The sequence below is a fragment of the Colossoma macropomum genome, unplaced genomic scaffold, assembly GCF_904425465.1.
Source record: "Colossoma macropomum unplaced genomic scaffold, Colossoma_macropomum, whole genome shotgun sequence".
Classification (NCBI taxonomy): Eukaryota; Metazoa; Chordata; class Actinopteri; order Characiformes; family Serrasalmidae; genus Colossoma; species Colossoma macropomum.
In genome coordinates, this window is record NW_023494791.1 from 16,862,776 (window position 1) to 16,880,793 (window position 18,018).

An 18,018-nucleotide genomic window follows, 5' to 3' on the forward strand; every position below is an offset into this window, starting at 1 on the left:
CCTGTTAAAGGTTAGTTGGAGTGGGCTGCAGTATGGCAGCGAGACCCCCTGCTGCACACTGCTTACAAACCGAAGGCAGGGCCCCTGTGTGTGTGACGGCAGCTGATAGAAGGCGACAGAGAGAAAGCCTGACTCTATTCACATCCAGGCCGGGCATTAGCATATCTCAAACAGCGTGGCCAAACGTCCTGACCACCTGTAGCTGTGCTGAATCTCAATACTCTATAAAAGCACTTCTCTCACCACATGCTTTACTTCCTAGTAAATGGAAACCTGAAAAGGAAGGGAAGAATAAGTGTGTGTGTGTATGTGCATGTGTGGGTGTGGGTGTGTGTGGCTAAGCACACTCCTCACACACACTGCACTGCAGGCCAGGCCGTGTGACTGCCTGTAGGAGTGTCCGGACTGGAGGGGATTGCCAGAGCAGGCCGGGGTACCGCCCACTCTGCAGCAGTTGGCTGTGGTTTGGGAAGGCGGGGCTAAATGAGGACAGGAGAAGCCTGTGGGAGGTGGAGTGGACTTGCAGCTTTGCTAGGGGGCTGTCGGCTGGTAAGGCCAGCAATCCACTCCTCTTCATATACTCTAAGTGCACCTCAGTTAGAGTAGAAAAGAGCACAGCAGTTAGAGCTTCATAAGCCACCTGAAGCACTGAAAGTCAGGAGCCTCCTAGAGTGGAAGATTAACAGGACAATACTGAACAAGAAGCAAAAGGGAGAATACTACAAGACATTTAACATCATTTCACAGCTTTTCTATCATCTCTTCTTATTCCTAACCAAGAAGAAAAGGATTATTGTTGGTTTTCTTTTTCTCTCCCTCTCCCTTTTGACTCACAGCAGAACTTCAGGAGCATGGCCGGAGAGAAGAAGCATGTGTGCTTGGCCAGGTTGCTAACATTGGCTCTAGGACTTTTCTTCATCAGTTTAGGTGCCTCAGCAGAGGAGTACGACTATTACAGCTGGCAGTCCGACAACTTTCAAAACGGGCGCTTCTACACCAAGCAGCCACAGTGTGTGGACATCCCGGCTGACCTGCGCCTCTGCTACACTGTGGGCTACAAGAAGATGCGGCTGCCCAACCTGCTGGACCACGAGACCATGCCTGAGGTGCAGCAGCAGGCGGGCAGCTGGGTACCCTTGCTGGCCAAGCGTTGCCATGCCGACACACAGGTGTTCCTCTGTTCTCTGTTTGCTCCAGTCTGCCTGGACCGGCCCATCTACCCCTGCCGCTCACTGTGTGAGGCCGTCAGAGACAGCTGTGCTCCAGTTATGGAGACCTACGGTTTTCCCTGGCCAGAGATGCTCCAGTGCGAAAAGTTCCCCATCGATAATGACCTCTGCATCCCCATGCAGTTCTCTGGGAACCCTGCCACTCAGACCCCAGGTAGGACTCTTATGGAGCTTGAAGTCATTAGTTTTGAGGTCAGTCGTTGTCCATTACATGCAAATTAAAAATCATTTCTACAGTTACTGAAACCACATAACATTCACAGACTCAGCTAACTTCAGTCCAGATAACTTTATAATAACTTATTCATTTTGCATAAATGTTTTTCATGCATTTTCTGAGCAATAAGTCTCAGTATGTGGACATGGAAAGAATAAACGATTAGTCATAAAAATGCCAAAACACAATACAGAACAAAATCTACTCCAACACTGTTCCAATAATATTATATTATGAAGTCATCTTAAAAAATCTGTCCACTAAACAACAAAATACAGAAAACGCATCAAGCTCCTATACTCAGCAACTATTGGTAATACGATGATTGTGAACTATGAATGAACAATGACTGTGAGTACATCTACAACAAAAATGAACATTGAAATCTTCTGATTCTGTAATTAACTTGAGAGTAAATATCAAACAATTGAAACAATCTCATTAGAAACATAAGAAAATGCCATCAGTATTTCCAGGCTTAAAATAACAATCACAACTCAGCATTTGTAATATTGTCGTGAGTAATGTGAAGCAGTGACCACATTAACTGATAAAATAATTGGCCATATTTGCTTTCACAGATAAAAAAAACACAGCCAGATCTTCTTGCTCATTCTTACACTTTATCTCTCTAAGCTGTGAGCATCTCCAGAAAGTGAAGTGAGGGAATTCACTGTACGCTTCGAAAGACAATAAGTACTTTGAGCTTTCACTATCTAAAAACGGAATCTCATTTGGAATGTGAAGGGGCAATTCCTGTTGTGTCTGGCCTTTCTCTTCTTTTGTTTAATCTGGCAGTTAGGTAGCCAATTAGCCAGGGAGCCAATTACTGTGGATCACTAATTAGTCTGGATGGTCGTACATTAGTTAGCGTCATTGAAGATAGAAAAGAATGGAGATGGGAGCTGAAAGAAGAGGGAAGAGAGAACAGAGGTGGAGTGAGAGTACACAGCCATGGGAAGTTTTGAGAAGTGTGTTCTTCTTGGATCGATATTCAGATCATGTGCAGACATAATAGACAAAGAAAATAAGAAGTGAGGCAAAATGATAGACATGCGCAGTGAATTCTTTTCTTTTTACTCTGAATCAGCATTTTTTTTGTCTTTTAAGAGCTGCATCATAATAAGTATGCGGTATACAGAATACTAAACAAGGAGAGGCTTCAGTGAAACAAAGGTAGCTCTGTTCGGTGTCAACAAACTTAAAGGTGTACAAAATGGAAAATGTCAATGTTGTTCTATAATATATAGGAATTGTTTTCCTTGTATATGCTTAACCTTTAACTTTTAGCTTTCCGGTTAGTTGATCTAAATTACTTGGTATAATGGAAAGTACATATTAAATGAACATGTTTCTGCTGTCAGAACAAAACCTTATATTTCAATGTTTGTCATTTTTCAGGTTTGACACAATTTGAAAATGCCTGTTGCCTTTACATTATGTGTAGATTTCATGATGAATGGACTAAAATAAATGGCCCAAAACTACTTGGAAAAAAGTCTGGTTATATTGGCTTACATCAAAAGTAAAGTATGTTTTTTCCTGTAAAGTTATCATTTTGGAGATATTAGGTTTTGATCCAACAGCAGCGATACACAGTGTTAACTTCTCTACTTCTGGGCCCAAATAACCGAATAATCATTTAACTTTAGTGTCATTTGTCATTTAACTTTAAAGAAGTTAACAAGGCACTGGTGATTTCACTGCGCATCAGAATGTGTAGTCTATTATTCACAACTATGGGCAAAAGAGTTTATATGTATCTGAGGGCACTGGCTGACGAAAGGCAAGAGCATGTAACACATTTTGCCTGAGGGAAATATCAATCTTATTTGCTTTCTGCTCTAACTTATAGCTACTTTAATGTTCTGGTGACGCAGAATGTTTTCTGGGAAGAGGGCTATGCAAAAAGTTTTATTTTACTCTGTTTTCTGATATTTAACTCCCCTCCTCCAGTTAAGTAGCTTGGCTTCTGTTGTTACAGTAATCTCACTTAATTGTTGTGCAGAATTCCCTGAGATACTGATCACATAACCATAAGTGTGAGTCGTCCAGTGTCAGTCAGTGCTCTCTTAGCTAACTCTATGAGACTATGAGGCCCGGTTCACACTGTATCCATTCTGCAATTACATGACATTGCATGGTTCGAGTGTTTGTGTGGAAAGTAGCAGTACAGAGTAAAATTCACTTTCCACCTCGCAGCTGGAGAGCAGCCAAACGTTCGCATCAATGTCCGTTCTGGTAAGGGTGCATGATGATCTGAAACAGCAGTCTGCAGATAGCATGGCAACACAAACACACTTGACATGGCCTAGTCTGGACTGTTCCCAGCAAGCTGGAGAAGAGCGTAGCTCCAGCGCACACTGAGCAGCAGCCCGAGGAAAGCACAGGAATTTTTTCTTCTGTGGTCTTAGGTGAAGTCCAGGGAGGCCAGTTCACAGCCAGGATCCATGTTCCTGAATTGGTATCTAGAGACCGCCATGGCTAAATGATGGATACATTCTGGTAAATGGCATTTTTGAAGTGGGGAAGCAAAGCGAGGGGCTTTCTTTAGACATTAATTACTCTAACAGAAGAGCATTTTTCAAATGCGAGGCATAAGACTTGTTCTCTCAAATCTAAAGCCAAGCTGACTGAGTAACAAAAGTGACCCACTGTTAAAGCACTGAGTCATCAATTTACCGTTGGTTGAATAATAGAGTTTTTTTTTCTTTTTCAACAGTGGTAGCGGGGAGGAGTGAGTGAGCAATGCATATGTAATATCTATACACTCTTAGAAATAAAGGTTCTTCACTGATTCTTGGCTTAAAAATATGGTTTTAGTAAAAATGTGAACTGGAATCCTGACATTATATTGTTGCAATTAAAATAAAAAATCAAATTTTATTTTCTACAACATTTTGACACAGCTGTATACATATTTTCTTCCATGGCACCCTTTTGGTATCCTTATTTTTGAGAGTTTAGGATTAAACTGAAGAACAAACAACAGCCAAATAACATGTAGGCTGTGTGGTTGTGCCTGTTATTACTTTCAGTAACTGTCCTGTATTGTAGTGCACTCAGCTAATTCTTTTGGTTGATATAAGCCACAAGCACTCTGGGACAACATCAAAACAGGCTATGGAGAACACTTTCTATCTTTTTAGAAAATGTACGTTCTATTATTCATAGGATCCCAGTGAATGCAGTACGAGCTGTGTTTTTAGGACCCCTAGGGGGTTGCTCGAGGGGAGATATTTAAACCAGCCTCTGTCTATACACCATGCACATTTAAACAGATGTGTTGGGATTTGTGACATAAATTACTCGCCGTATTTCATCCTGAGCGTAGTGATGTTTTATGTCATATGTGTTACTGCTCATAACTTCAAGGGTCCAAATAAGCCATAAAATTATGACCTCTGAGTAGTCTAAATGGAACTTTATTCCCTAGAAAACAGTGCAGCAGCCTTCAGGAAATGTCCCAGTAAACAGTGGGTAGGCTGCAATCTTGAGCTAAGGCTTCTCAGCATGTGATATACAACTAGAGTTTATTACATCAGGTTTCCTATTTCAGCTTAGATGAAAACAGAGGCAGCAGCGCTGCTGAATACATGGTATTTTCAAATCAAAAGTTATTTTAAATGAGACTTTCAGTAATCAAGCAGGGATTTTTTTTGCATTTTTTTTGTATTCAGCATATTAAATAGCGTGTAACAAGATATTCAGTGTCATCATTTTCAGAGGTGCCTCAGTGTTTCATTAAAGCTTTTGCTACTGTAATTGCCAGCTTGATCCCTGTTAAACTTTAAGTGACTATTGTCAGTTCCAGATATTCCTTTCTCACTTTCATGACTACATTCATGTGTAAAATTCTAAACCTCCCAAGTCAAATAACATGGTTTGTCGATTTTCTAAAAGAAAAAAAATTAAAACATCTACAGGGAACAACCTTAAATTTGGTATTTTGCATGTTGTACAGCACAATTTCTATTTATTTTCTCAAGTTTAACATATTGACATGAAATATAAAATGTGCCACAACTTTTGCACAGGTCACTTTTTATGTTTTTTTTTTTTTCCCAGTATGGTAAATTCAGCAAACAGTAATTGTGCATTAAAATGTGCAGAAGTGTGTTCTCTCTAGAGGACCTGTTATGTTTAAATTCAATAAAACATGTAATTTGACCAGTAATGCCAACACTTTTGCAAGCATAGCTTACATGTTAGGTCCATAGTCATATTTGCTGAATAATTCACAGTAGTTACTGTATGAAAAGCATTAAAATTAATAACAAAACAATACACCTGGAGAAGAAGGGGTTAAAATATTAGTTGGCATGTGTAATAATGTGCTAATGGCAGAAATAGTCAGTCTTATTCACTTGTTGCCATGACAAAGCTAAGGACCAGAAAAAGAGAAAGAAAATGACAAGAAAATTACACAACAATCAGGAAGTATCCAACAACACCCTCGACTGACTGAATCAGCTGTAAATAACTTGTCTTAGTCTACTAATGTGAGTCAATCAGTAAATCCACAGCACACACAGGAACTCAGTTTGCAGAATTCCCACTGCTTGTCGTCAGACGCATGCTTTGGCTCCGCTTCAAGAAGGCAGCCTGCCAATAAACCACCCTGAAAAAGTGAATAAATTACTCTGCTGTTCAAATAAGACATTACAGCGTCAAGAGTGTGGCTCTCGGGCCGAGTTAGCGATGGTGCCATGAGTGAAATCCCAGAATGTCATCGGCAGACAATCGCATCTCCGACCCGCTGGCTTGCAGCGCTCTCAGGGAATGTATGGGAATTTGTGCACTGGCACCAAATGCTGGTTAGTTTGCACAGAGGGGGTTCAATTCCCCGCCACCCAAACACTAAAGCCTGCTGAACTCTGACCCTCCTTATTATCTTCCACTGTGGTTGCGCTTGTGACTGAGGTGATAAACCCTGACCCTCGCTTTTTAACCTGGAAGCGGGAATCAGGCAGGGAGCCGTGTAACTGCCTGCCACCAGGCGTTTCTGTTGTCTTAGCTGGAGCAAAGGGTTGTAGATGTTGTGGTGAGCAAATGACAAAATCACATTCATTTCACAGTGTGAAAAAAGATCTAGACTCGGCAGCAGTTCCAGGAGGAACCCTGTGACTCTCGCCAACCACACGTTACAAGTGATCATGGTTTGTTCAGTCCGAACAGCCTCCTAGGAACAGTCATTTCTGTATTTTTAGCTGTTTTAAGGGGTAACTTTTCCAAATCCTCTCTAGCCACATCCTGCATAGCTCCAAACCTCTCTGTTTAGTAGATCAACGAGGTGATAGAAGACCTGAAGGTCCACAAACGGAGCACGCAACACTTTACAGCAATACTGCTGGCATTAGCAATAAAGGCAACAGCTAGGGGAAAGAGCAAACAGCGAAGAAAGAGATTACTTCAAAGAATGTTAGTGTTCATACAGGGCCCAGGAACACAGTGACCCAGCAGAGGGTACAGTATAAATGCTTGTTGCTTCAGTCATGTTGAAAACATTTCCTACACTCATACACTCTTAAAAATGAAGGTGCCTATAAAGGATCTTTGGAGCCAACTTTGTCAGACGAACCCTTTGAGGTTTAAAGAACTTTCACATAATGTAAAGATTTGATCCCAGTTGAAGTTTTTCCGGTACCATGCATCAATGCCAAGAACCATTGAGGAACCGTTTTTTTTTACATTACCATTTATGCATACAGTACTGTACAAAAGTTAGAGACCCTTTGTTTATTTAATTTCCTGTCAAAAAACAGCCATTCAGTACATTATTCATTTTTCAGGAGATATTTCTGAGGAGATAATCCACTCTTATGAAAATAAGTGAAAAAAACATGAGTTTCTAAAAATTGTGTTCCAAAAAATGATTAAAAGTTTAAAAAATGAAGCTCTCAACAACCATACAATGGTAGACCACCTAAACTCTCACCATCAGATAAACAGTAATTAAAGCTTTCATATCTGAGAGAGAAAGTCAAGCTCCACCCTTTAGTTTTCTGTCCATTGTTAGAAGACAACTCACCAATGCTATAGATCTGAAAGGATGTGTAGCTGTCAATAAGCTGTTACTTAGGAAAAGAAATAGACAAAAAAAAGATAAATTGCAGATCAAGTAAAGAAGCTGCTGGTGCTGCCCCAGAGCCTAGACCTCAACAATACCAAAGATGTTTGGGATTACTTTGATTGTGAGAAGCTGCTTTTTTTGACAGTGAATTACTTGTACTTAAGGGTCAATTTACTCTCTAAATTTTGCACATTACTGTACATTCTTATACACTTTGTTATTCCTGTTTATATGGTGCTTTATTAATTGTGAGAAAGTTCTTCTTTCAGTCTCTCTGATTTTGTTTTTAAGATGTTTTTTTCACACTTGCACATTAATATTTGAAATCTTTTCCCATGACTACCAGAAACTAATCCTGTTTTTCTGCATTGATCTGAGACTTCATGAGGCCAAACATATTTTGGTCAACCTTTGTTAAAGCCTATTAAAACACAAGACTGTGCTGACAACCTCTGGCTATAGTACACTAGTAGGCCAGAGTCTCCTTGCATTAGTTCAACTTGAGCTGTTAGATTCTGGCGGGCCTGTGCAGTACAACATTATGGATTTGGCAGACCACCACTTTCACACCAATGGCCTGTAACAAAGTCGATTTTTGTAGAAAGCCCTCATCAAAGTGTTTACAGCTGCATAGGCTTGTCAGGATTTGCTTGTCTTTGTGGAATAAGCGAAAGTGCTTGACTTTCCCTTCACACTGAGGAAATCAAACATCCGGTCGCCAGGAGTGGTCGCACTCATTAATCTGAAAGCTATGGATTAAGCACCATTAGCGCTGGCCTTTAGCCTCTGTTTGAGAGTAGCAGAGTGGCGCGTCCTGCATGCCTCCACTGCTCTCTGCACACTCCATGCACATAGAATGCATATCGCTGCTGTCGGAACAAAACCTCATATCTCCAAAATGGTAACTTTACAGGAGAAGGAAAAACATGCTTTACTTTTAATGTAGTTCAATGGAACCAGGCATTTTGTCAAGTCACTTTGGGCTGTTTCTTTTGATCCATTCATCATGAAAATGACAGACAATGTAAATGGCAACAGGCATTTTCAAATAACATCAAAAACTGAAAAACTACAAACATGGAGATACGAGGTTTTGATCCGATAGCAGTGATATACACACAAGGAAAGCTGTGAAACAGGCTAGAATCACAAAAGTTAGTAAAGTGCAATAGCTCAAATGCAGGTTACATTCATAATATGGTTTAAGAAACCTGTGCAATGAACTGAGATCTCTTCAAGACTATGACTGACAGAGGAATTGTTTTTATATTGAAATTGAAATTTGAAAGAGCAAGAGCTACAATTTTAATCATAGCCTATGTTATCAGCCACACTGTTCACCAAGTTTTATGTGGGAAAATTTAATGTAATATCATAGAGCTCGTGAAATGCTTATAGATTAATTAGATCGATGAGAAGCAACCAATCACGCATGTGCTGCATACACAACAACGCAAAAACAAATAAGTAGCAGTTTGGCAGACTATATGTTCAGCAATCAGCCTCAAGCCAGAAAAAAGTGGATTTCAGACTGGACTTGAAAACAGAGATGGAAGGAGTTTGTCTAAAGAGTAAATGCTTGATCTCCCTTAAGTTTCAAGCATGTCCTGGAAATGGACAACAGATTCTGTGAAGATCTCAAGGATTTTTTAAGTACTCAAAGATGAGAGCAATCTCTAGTATTTGTCTGATTGTTTTCAAGATGATGGCCCACCAGCCAGTAAAGTCTGTAACTTACTTCTTCAACAGACAACTTGTGACTAACAAGTTGAATTCATAAAAGGGCACTTTTCCCCAGTAGATTTTTGCCATGCCTGTTCACTTAAAATATACAGATATCCAAATTCAAACATTTTCATCGCCTTAATTGCAACGCAAACATTGCAGCAGAGTCCTGCTCGACGTATCCTCCCTGCAGAAAATAGCATCTGACAAGACGGAATTTACAAAGTGCTTACAAAGTACTTGGTGCTTCAGTGGGCATAACCGTCGGCCTATATATCTCTCCAGCTTTGTCCTACAAGACCTAACACTGTGTCAGTCCTGCATGAGATTAAAATATAAAGACAATGGATTATTAAAATCACAAAATGCTAAACTAAACAGAGCACTGTGGAAATCAAATGCTCACATAATCAGTTTTTTTTCTTCTTGTTGTTGTTCTTTTGTTATTTTTCCTGACAGTTTCCAAAGCATGTCCACCGTGTGACAACGAACTGAAGGCCGACACAGTGATGGAACACTTCTGCGCCAGTGACTTCGGTAAGACAGATTCCAGCACTACATGAACACATACACCAATATGTGGAGAAGTCAAGCTGGAGAAAGTGGTAGGTCAGTGATTAGATACCAGTGGGACCATCACTGATTAGAGGAATGCTGTGTTGATAGTACTGGCTAGGAAAATGACAACGGTTGCTTGCCTGCTTAGTTAATTTCTCTAAAGTGATGAAATAAGCCGTGTTATTTGGCAGCATTCAAATGGACTGGTGAACTCTATTGTGTGGGAAAGCAATCACTTTAGAGCTGTCATAGTTTTAGAGGAAAAATAATGTTCATGTCATCAGATATGAGAAAAGTGGCAAGACAAGAATGATGATGAAAGATTTCAGTCAGATTTAGAAATTTTTTTGGTATTTAGGCCAACATCTTTCTACGCCTCTTTAAACGTATGAATTATACTGAATTTTGCATTTAAAAGTTCATGATAAAGAAGTCATTTCTGGAATGCAAGATGCAATAGTACGATAATACTGTGTCTTCCACAGTGTGTAGTAAGCTGTAAGCCAACTGCAATCAATAAATCACTCAATCACTCAACATTCAGAAATTATGGTTATCTGAATTCTACTTTAAAGTATGGGATCCTCAGCTACTGATACACCTCATACTGACCTATCAGAGATGGCTTTCTCAGAGCTTATATCTCCTGCATGGGACAAACCTGAAAGCCACTGGCATGGCCTACCCTAAACAGACCAGAGCATTATAAAATAAAGAGGCTTCATTCATCCCTCGGTTGTCTTTGGCTGTGAAGTGTGTTTCACTTGGATGCAGACGCCTCCTTTATATGTAGCCACTTTTAAGTATGACAAATTACCCTCACCAGCGTGTTGAGTGGGAGGACTGACTGTTCCTGCAGAAATTAAGAGAGAGAGAGAGCAATCTTATTTGAGAAATATTTGCCCCTGCCCACAACCAAACATTTCAACATTTCTGACTCCCCCAATCAGCTATTTCAAAATAAACCTAATTAATAATAGTCTTTCATTGTGTATAGCATAATTTGTCTTACCTCCAGTGCCATTCTGATGTATTCATTTGTTGTCTTTATGCCATAATCTATAACAGGATTATGCTTTATGGTAAAATGTATGGTTCATTTGACTCACTTGGATGTTGTGGAAATGTTCATTTCTGCAGTGTTGCTTCCAGCTGCCACACGACTGTAACATTTAGCACATCAGTGCTTCTGTGCATGGTACTCAGCCAACACACTTATTACTTGATTTACGGCTGAGTCCCATATCTGAGCATTGACAAGTCCATTACTGAAAGAGAACTCATTGTCTCTGTGTATTCACTGGCTGCAAAACAACACCAATATTATCATGGTTTATTGATAGTACATGTTTATTAAAATGTTTGTTAGTTTATTCTTTATCAATAGTTCTATACTCATTCAGAGTGAGAGCAGCTTTCTCTAATGAGCCTGAAGAGTCAATGAAACAGACAACTAATGAAGATGAGACAGAATTACTACTAGGTTTTCATATAAATAACCATGTATTAACCCTTTAAATGGCCTGACTTTTATTACACACTTCTATAGCCTAACAATAGCTCAGCCAATTTGCATTGATCCCAGTAGTTACTGAATAATATGCATGTAATAGCATGTAATAAGCCTGGGATTTTAAGACATTAAAAGAAAGAAAATTATCATTGCTTTTACAAGCAAAGTTACTTATTTTCAGCTCTCCTTTTCAAAAGCGGTACTCTCAATGTTCCTTTAAAGATGGAACAGAATGTTAGTCACTGTGCATGACTGGAATCTAAATGTCACAGAATGCATGGCCAAAAACACCCCTGACTGCTTCCATGGCCAATTATTGCCTACATTATGGATAGGACAGCTTTCAAATGTGTTTGTGTTTGAGAAAGCCATTACAGATCTACGGTGCAGCCCAACTCAAAGCCAGTGAGAATCAGAAATCATAACGAATTTTCCCTCTATACTGTGATGTGTTTCTAATAAGTAAAACATGACATCTGGGAGTCTCTGAGCTAGTTCTGCATGAAAAATAGGGTGGGGGTGATGGGAGTGGAAGGTACACCGTGACAGCCAAAAATCAGAAGACGTTTTAGAGCTGAGCACAAGTCATTACATTTTGATGGAAGATTATTGGGAAAAAAGTATTGTAAAACATGACAAGTCATTCTTAATACAACTTAATAGGTGAAAAAGGTAAGAATTGATTGAGAAGACCACTTACTGAATTACTAATTAACACTATGTTGAAAAAAATTAATTATTTAACCAAATTCTTGATTCCTCAACCATAAAATCTAGTCTGATTCACTTACACAGTTGGAAAAGCAATACACTACGCACAGGTTAAATGAGGTTACTTGCATCAGATTTTCAAAATGCAGCTGTATTCTTTGTCTGTTACCATTGTTATTCATTATATCTTTCCAGTCAAGTTTCAGATCCCAGTTTACAAAGTACTTTTCCTGCAGCTTCAAATTCTTCAGATAGAGTGCTAAACAAAATGTTATGTGGTATAAACATTACACAATAAGTGACTAATTAGTGTAAAACACAATTACACGTGAAGGCACAAGACAAATGTTATTTTCATTAAAGCACTGGCCTGTGGCTTGGAGCAGACAGGCTTTGGAGCTGAACAGAATCCAGAGCTGATCACAGCAGTACGTACTGTACAGAGGTATAGCTGTCAGATTGCCAAGAATGACTTCAGTATAAATATACATAGGTTCATGTACTGCATTAGTCATTTGCTCACCCTCGCTCGTTTCTCATTTGTTTTCTGAGCGCTTTAATGTGCTCTCCAGAATGAATTTCTTTTTAATAGTTTTATTGGCCGAGGACCACCAGAAAAATGGGAACTCTGTCAAGATTCAGTTATTGATGTTCTTTCTATCTTCGTTTGTTTTTATAGTCTAGAACAAGTCCAAAGTTACGTCCTCAAACAAGCACATCAGCAACTAAATGCCAAGTGATGCACAGAGATTTACGCAGATAGGCCTACTGACAACACTCACTTAAATGTAACGGACAAAAATAGCTTTTAAGAAATTGCAAGGAATGTTGTTCACAAACGCCAAAGTTTCAGCATCAGCTTCCCCATTTATACCACTAAAAAGCTGAACTCCTTTTTTATATTTTTTATTCATTCTTTTTTTATTATTATTTTAAGCTATCCAAGCTCCTGGGTATTAGCACTGTTGCTATATTTCCCTCAAAACCTCTTAAAGAGTGAGATCTGTTTTAGCTCAAAGTGAATACCTCTCTCTACCTGCATTCATCCGCCCATCAGACCCACCGCCTGCAATTTAGACCAGCTCCTGTTTATAAAGTGGGTTCAGCTTGTCATCACGATGTTGCCCAGGCAAGCTTAAACTCAACAAGCATTATGGCTTATGGAGAATACCAAACTCAGATGTCAAACCTATGCACAATTACACTGTGTTATGGATTGTTATCTCATTCACAATATATATGTTTTGGTAACTGTTCTCTTAGCAAAAGGGGTTCTATGTAGTAGTATTTGTTGATCTATAAAGCCATAAAAGGTTCTTTAAAGAACTATATGGGTCATTCTACCAAGCTATTCAGAGTCAGAGTTGAAAAGACCTTTTGGACTCCTAACTGACTTAGACTAAAATCCTTTTGTTTTAAATGACTCTTTACCTTAATTTTATTAATTTTATTAAAACAAATACTTGAACATACCATTTTGTCACTACCAAAACAATTATAACACTACAGAAACCCTACCAAATGGTTCAGTAGTGACTGTATCAATAGTGACAATTTTAGCTAGCCAGTACATGACTATCAAACACAGCTTTGAACAGTTGTACACACATATTATCATAGTGTTATATTAAAAAGTTTACTTAATTGTAGAATATGTGTGTTTTAGTATTGATAGTTGTTAATGTTACATACTGATTTTCAGGCTTTGGGATACATTTATTTTAAAAGTATGGAATATAACTGCTCACTATGTGGCCATGAGAGACAGGGATGCAGTCTCACTTCCTGGTCTAAAATGCAGAGGTGTGGCAAAAATTAGGCTCCACCCATGAACCAGAATGTTTAAGTTGTGACATGAAAACATGCTTTTTTTTACTATTATTTTAAAATTAAACTCATAGTAAATATAAATTGTTCAATGTCACTTTAAAAGAAACTAAAACAATTTTAAAAAATTGGGAAAAAAATAAGAATTATTTTATTATTTTCACAAGCTAAAATTTAATGGTTAGGCTTTGGGACAGCCACCTCCAAATGGTCCATATACAATGAGTTCTCCATCATGAAGTTTACACACAATAATAATATAATAATAAATAATCAGCATTGATAACGTTGTGGGGGCAACTGTAGCATAATTAAAATGACACACATAAAAATAACTACAGTGCAAAGAACATTTTAAGCTAAATTCTGAACTGCAAAGAACTTTAAGCATTCAAATGGTTCTTCTTCAGGAACCACTGAAGAACCCCTTATTTAAGAGTACATGTGAGACTGAAGGATCCTTGGCTTGGTTAGTATCCAGTGTTTGGTGTGATTGGTCACTGTGCCACCCAGATGGTCCTGCTCTGTTCTCTCCACCGCCTGCGAACTTCTCGGCCCACACACTGTCTGTGTGGGAGCTTCAACATGTGCTCTTTAATTGGGCTTTTTTGTTAATCGTGCTATTTGCTTTTCCATTATTGCATTCTCTCAGTATGATGACTCTCGCCAAAATGTTGCTGTTGAACTAATATTTATGCTGTTGCCAAACCTCTCAGAGAGCGAAGCTGGAAATGTATCAGTGCCTGGGTGAAGCCACTTCAACTTGCACTGACAGCAAGCATGCAGAGATAATGTATGTGTATGTATCTGTACTATGTTTTTTACAAAACACAGGATGAGGCTTGAACTGTTAATGATTTGAAGCATTCCAAAGCAGTCCTTTCGTCAGAGACTAAAGTTCATTCTGTCAATTTACATTGTGGCATTTGCACTTGGGTAGAATTTTGTTGTAAATGTTTGTCAATTACATACTTAAAATAAAGAGAAAATTTAATTTTTAGATTTTTCTAAAAGGAACAACTGTAAGAACAAGTAGTATTCATATATATATATATATATATATATATATATATACATATATATATTCCTTATGACAGTCTCACTTAAATTGTTAAGGTTAACCTCATAAACTGTATCTTCTAATGTCTTTTATAACATATAATTTTAAAAAATAAACCAAAGAGGTTTTTCATGTGGGCTCTTTCCTCCATCATGTCTAGTTTTTATTTGCTTAATTCTTTTGAACATTTGGTTTGATTTTGTTTACCTTCATTTTGCTGTCCTCAGATGCTGATGTGATTAAACTGAAAAACTGGTTAACAAAATATGGTAAAATGTCTGGGAATCTGTAAAATGTAACATGATATTGACAGTCTACATGACAAAAACTATTTTGTAGAAAATAATTGACATTCTAAATCAAATATTGGAGAATTTAACTTTTTTAAGTAAGATAATTTCATGTAAGAACATTCCTATGAACTTCTATGAAGTTTTTTTCTTAGAAATGCAGCCCTTAATTCAGGTCACTTAGCAAAAATCTCATCAGTCGCTATCATTTGACTTATTCGAGTCAGCGAGTTTAGTCTTAATTGTTTGGAAAGAAATGTATTGAGGTTAGCACCAGCTGGCGAAGAGAGGGCCAGATTTTCTTTATATGACATGGTAATATATAGAGCATTTAATCATCTAATTGCATGTCAGAATGAACATTTATAATACATTAAACGTCCTTATGATTTTCTTTGGCGAGGCTGCTTCTAAAGCTGGAGGTTCTGTGCCTCTGTGAAACAGCAGTGAAAGAGATGGGGATGTGCTAGGGCCACTGAAGGGGTGTTTCACATCTGTCTTTGAAACTTTCCATCCGTCTCTCCGTCCTCTCCCGGGTGACTGCAATTAGTGCTGTCCACGGTTAAATGATGCTCCTCTGGGGAAGTGTAAACTATTCCACTGAATGGGAATACCCAGGCTCTTCCTGTGCGCTTGTTGTAAAATGTCTTGCTGCTTGAGCTAGTACAAATGAATGGAAGAACCAGTGTGACACAGGGAGCCCCCAAAGTGGAAGGAGGATTTCCCGATTTTTCTGATGTGTAAAGATGAGTGACAGGCCATATACACACAAACAAGGCCTTTTTCCATCGACACATGGTGTTCCTTCAAGCCCAGTGAATGTCATTTGTTTTTAAAAGATCTAATCCTTTCATCTCTCCTTCAGTACTCAAGATGAAGATCAAAGAAGTTAAGAAGGAGAAAGGCGACCGCAAGCTTATCGCAGCGCAGAAGAAGAAGAAGGCTCTGAAGATGGGCATCCTGCGTAAAAAAGACCTGAAGAAGCTGACGTTGTACATTAAGAACGGAGCAAACTGCCCTTGTTCCCAACTGGACAACCTCGGGAGCAACTTCCTCATCATGGGCCGCAAGGTGGACCAGCAGTTACTGCTCACGTCCATCCACAAGTGGGATAAGAAGAGCAAGGAACTCAAGTACGCCGTCAAATACATGAAGTCCCAGCAGTGCCCAACTTACCACACTGTCTTCCAGTGACCAATGACCACATCACAGAGTCTGCTCATCCAAACCCTTCCAATCACTTTTTTACAGTTAGCACATACAATTCTTTTTATTCAAAAGCTGCCTTTGGGAATCATTCATTTGCTAATGGTCTGATACTTCAGCAATGTTTATATTTCTTCTTTACTGTTCACTGTATATATATGCTAAATGAAAATGCTTTATGGCACAATCAGTACATTCATACATGTTTGAGAGAAACCAACTCATTTTCTTCATTATAGTAAAAGATAAAATATATCATTCCCAAAGAAACTGTTCTAGGTGGAATGCCACCTTCTTTCCGGTAAACAGTTCCCACAAAGGGTGGCACAAAATTATCAGGAGCGATAAGAAAAACGTCAAAGCCATGTTGAGCTGATTGTGCTAATGTCAGAGTGAGGGAAAACAATCAGTGAGTAAATATTTGATTAAAAAGCGTAAAGAGTATTCACTTTGAAAACATAGTGCCAGCTAGCTTTTCTTGTTCTGTTTTATTTTGTAGATATGGGGGAAAAATGCTATACTGTGTACTATGTAGATAAGATTATGGTTATGAAAAACCTTCTAGGATGCAGAGCCACCTGAGATGTGGCTCAAACGAAAAGGGAGAAGGATAACTGATTGCAGTTGTCCCTGACTGTTGGTCAGTTGGACTATGAGCTGTACCTGGACCATTTCCCTGTCCTGAAAGAGCGTCTCGCACCAGCCAGCCGGACACAGACTGTGGACTGACCTAACAGTTTGGCTGGTGAGATCTCTGGCCTCCTTTGTTCTGTTTTTTTTCCTTTGAAACATGAAACATTCTTTTATTTTAACTGAAATTATCAACTGCTTCAAATATACTTTTTATAGTATGAAAACATCTGGCAGGCATAGCATCTGGATTCACTGTTTCTGAAATAAATGCTAAAATCATTATGCTAGAATTGTCATTAATCAGCACTGAATAAGGGAAAAAATCTTTCTTTCTTTGTTTCTTTCTTTCTTTCTTTCTTCTTTCTTTCTTTTCTTAAGAGCCCATATACTACATGTTTCTTGTGTTGTTTTTCCACTTATGATGTGTCTTTTTGTTCATGGATCATGATTTCACATCTCACTCTCTTTATCCATTACTATTAAACAGGCTGTTTGGTTACTTTGCTTTTAAGACTCATATATGTAAATGAGCTCTGTTCTGATTGGCTGCCCTGTGTTTTGCCTTATTCAAAAATACCCTAAAACTGGTTCTCAAACCAGTCTTCAGGGACCCCCAGGTGGTCCACATTATTGCTCTATTGTATGCATTGTGAGTTTGGTTAAAGCAAAAATCTGAGGGTCCCTGAGAACTGATTTGAGAGTCACTGACCTAAATCACCCTGAAACCCTCCTTGTAACATTAATGCTAACCTGCTTTAGGCTGAATAAGCAGATATATGTAAAATTAGTGGGGTTTTGTGACATACAAAAACAATGTGTTCAAATTGGGTTGTTTTTGCAGCTCTGTTTCCATATATGGACCGTACAGACTGAGGAGAAAATGAAAACATAAAAAACAATGAGGAAAATTAGTTTTATCATGATATGAGCCCTTTAATTTTTCAAGCACAACTTATCCAATTGCATTTTTTCCCTT

General features: G+C 38.6%; 1 protein-coding gene across 1 annotated transcript; it reads left to right on the top strand.

The window, feature by feature from the left end:
* The first annotated feature begins 503 nt into the window (after positions 1–503).
* Positions 504–17,541, top strand: sfrp5 (secreted frizzled-related protein 5). The gene is made up of 3 exons (XM_036574135.1): positions 504–1,383; positions 9,704–9,781; positions 16,069–17,541. The coding sequence occupies exons 1-3, from the start codon at positions 852–854 to the stop codon at positions 16,395–16,397; spliced, it is 939 nt and encodes a 312-aa protein (XP_036430028.1). The 5' UTR covers positions 504–851; the 3' UTR covers positions 16,398–17,541.
* Positions 17,542–18,018: the final 477 nt, after the last annotated feature.

Coding starts and splice junctions, on each gene's coding strand:
- sfrp5 (XM_036574135.1), top strand. CDS start 852: ATGGCCGGAGAGAAGAAGCATGTGTGCTTGGCCAGGTTGCTAACATTG. Junction 1,384..9,703: donor CCCTGCCACTCAGACCCCAG/GTAGGACTCTTA, acceptor TTTTCCTGACAG/TTTCCAAAGCATGTCCACCG. Junction 9,782..16,068: donor CTTCTGCGCCAGTGACTTCG/GTAAGACAGATT, acceptor TCTCTCCTTCAG/TACTCAAGATGAAGATCAAA.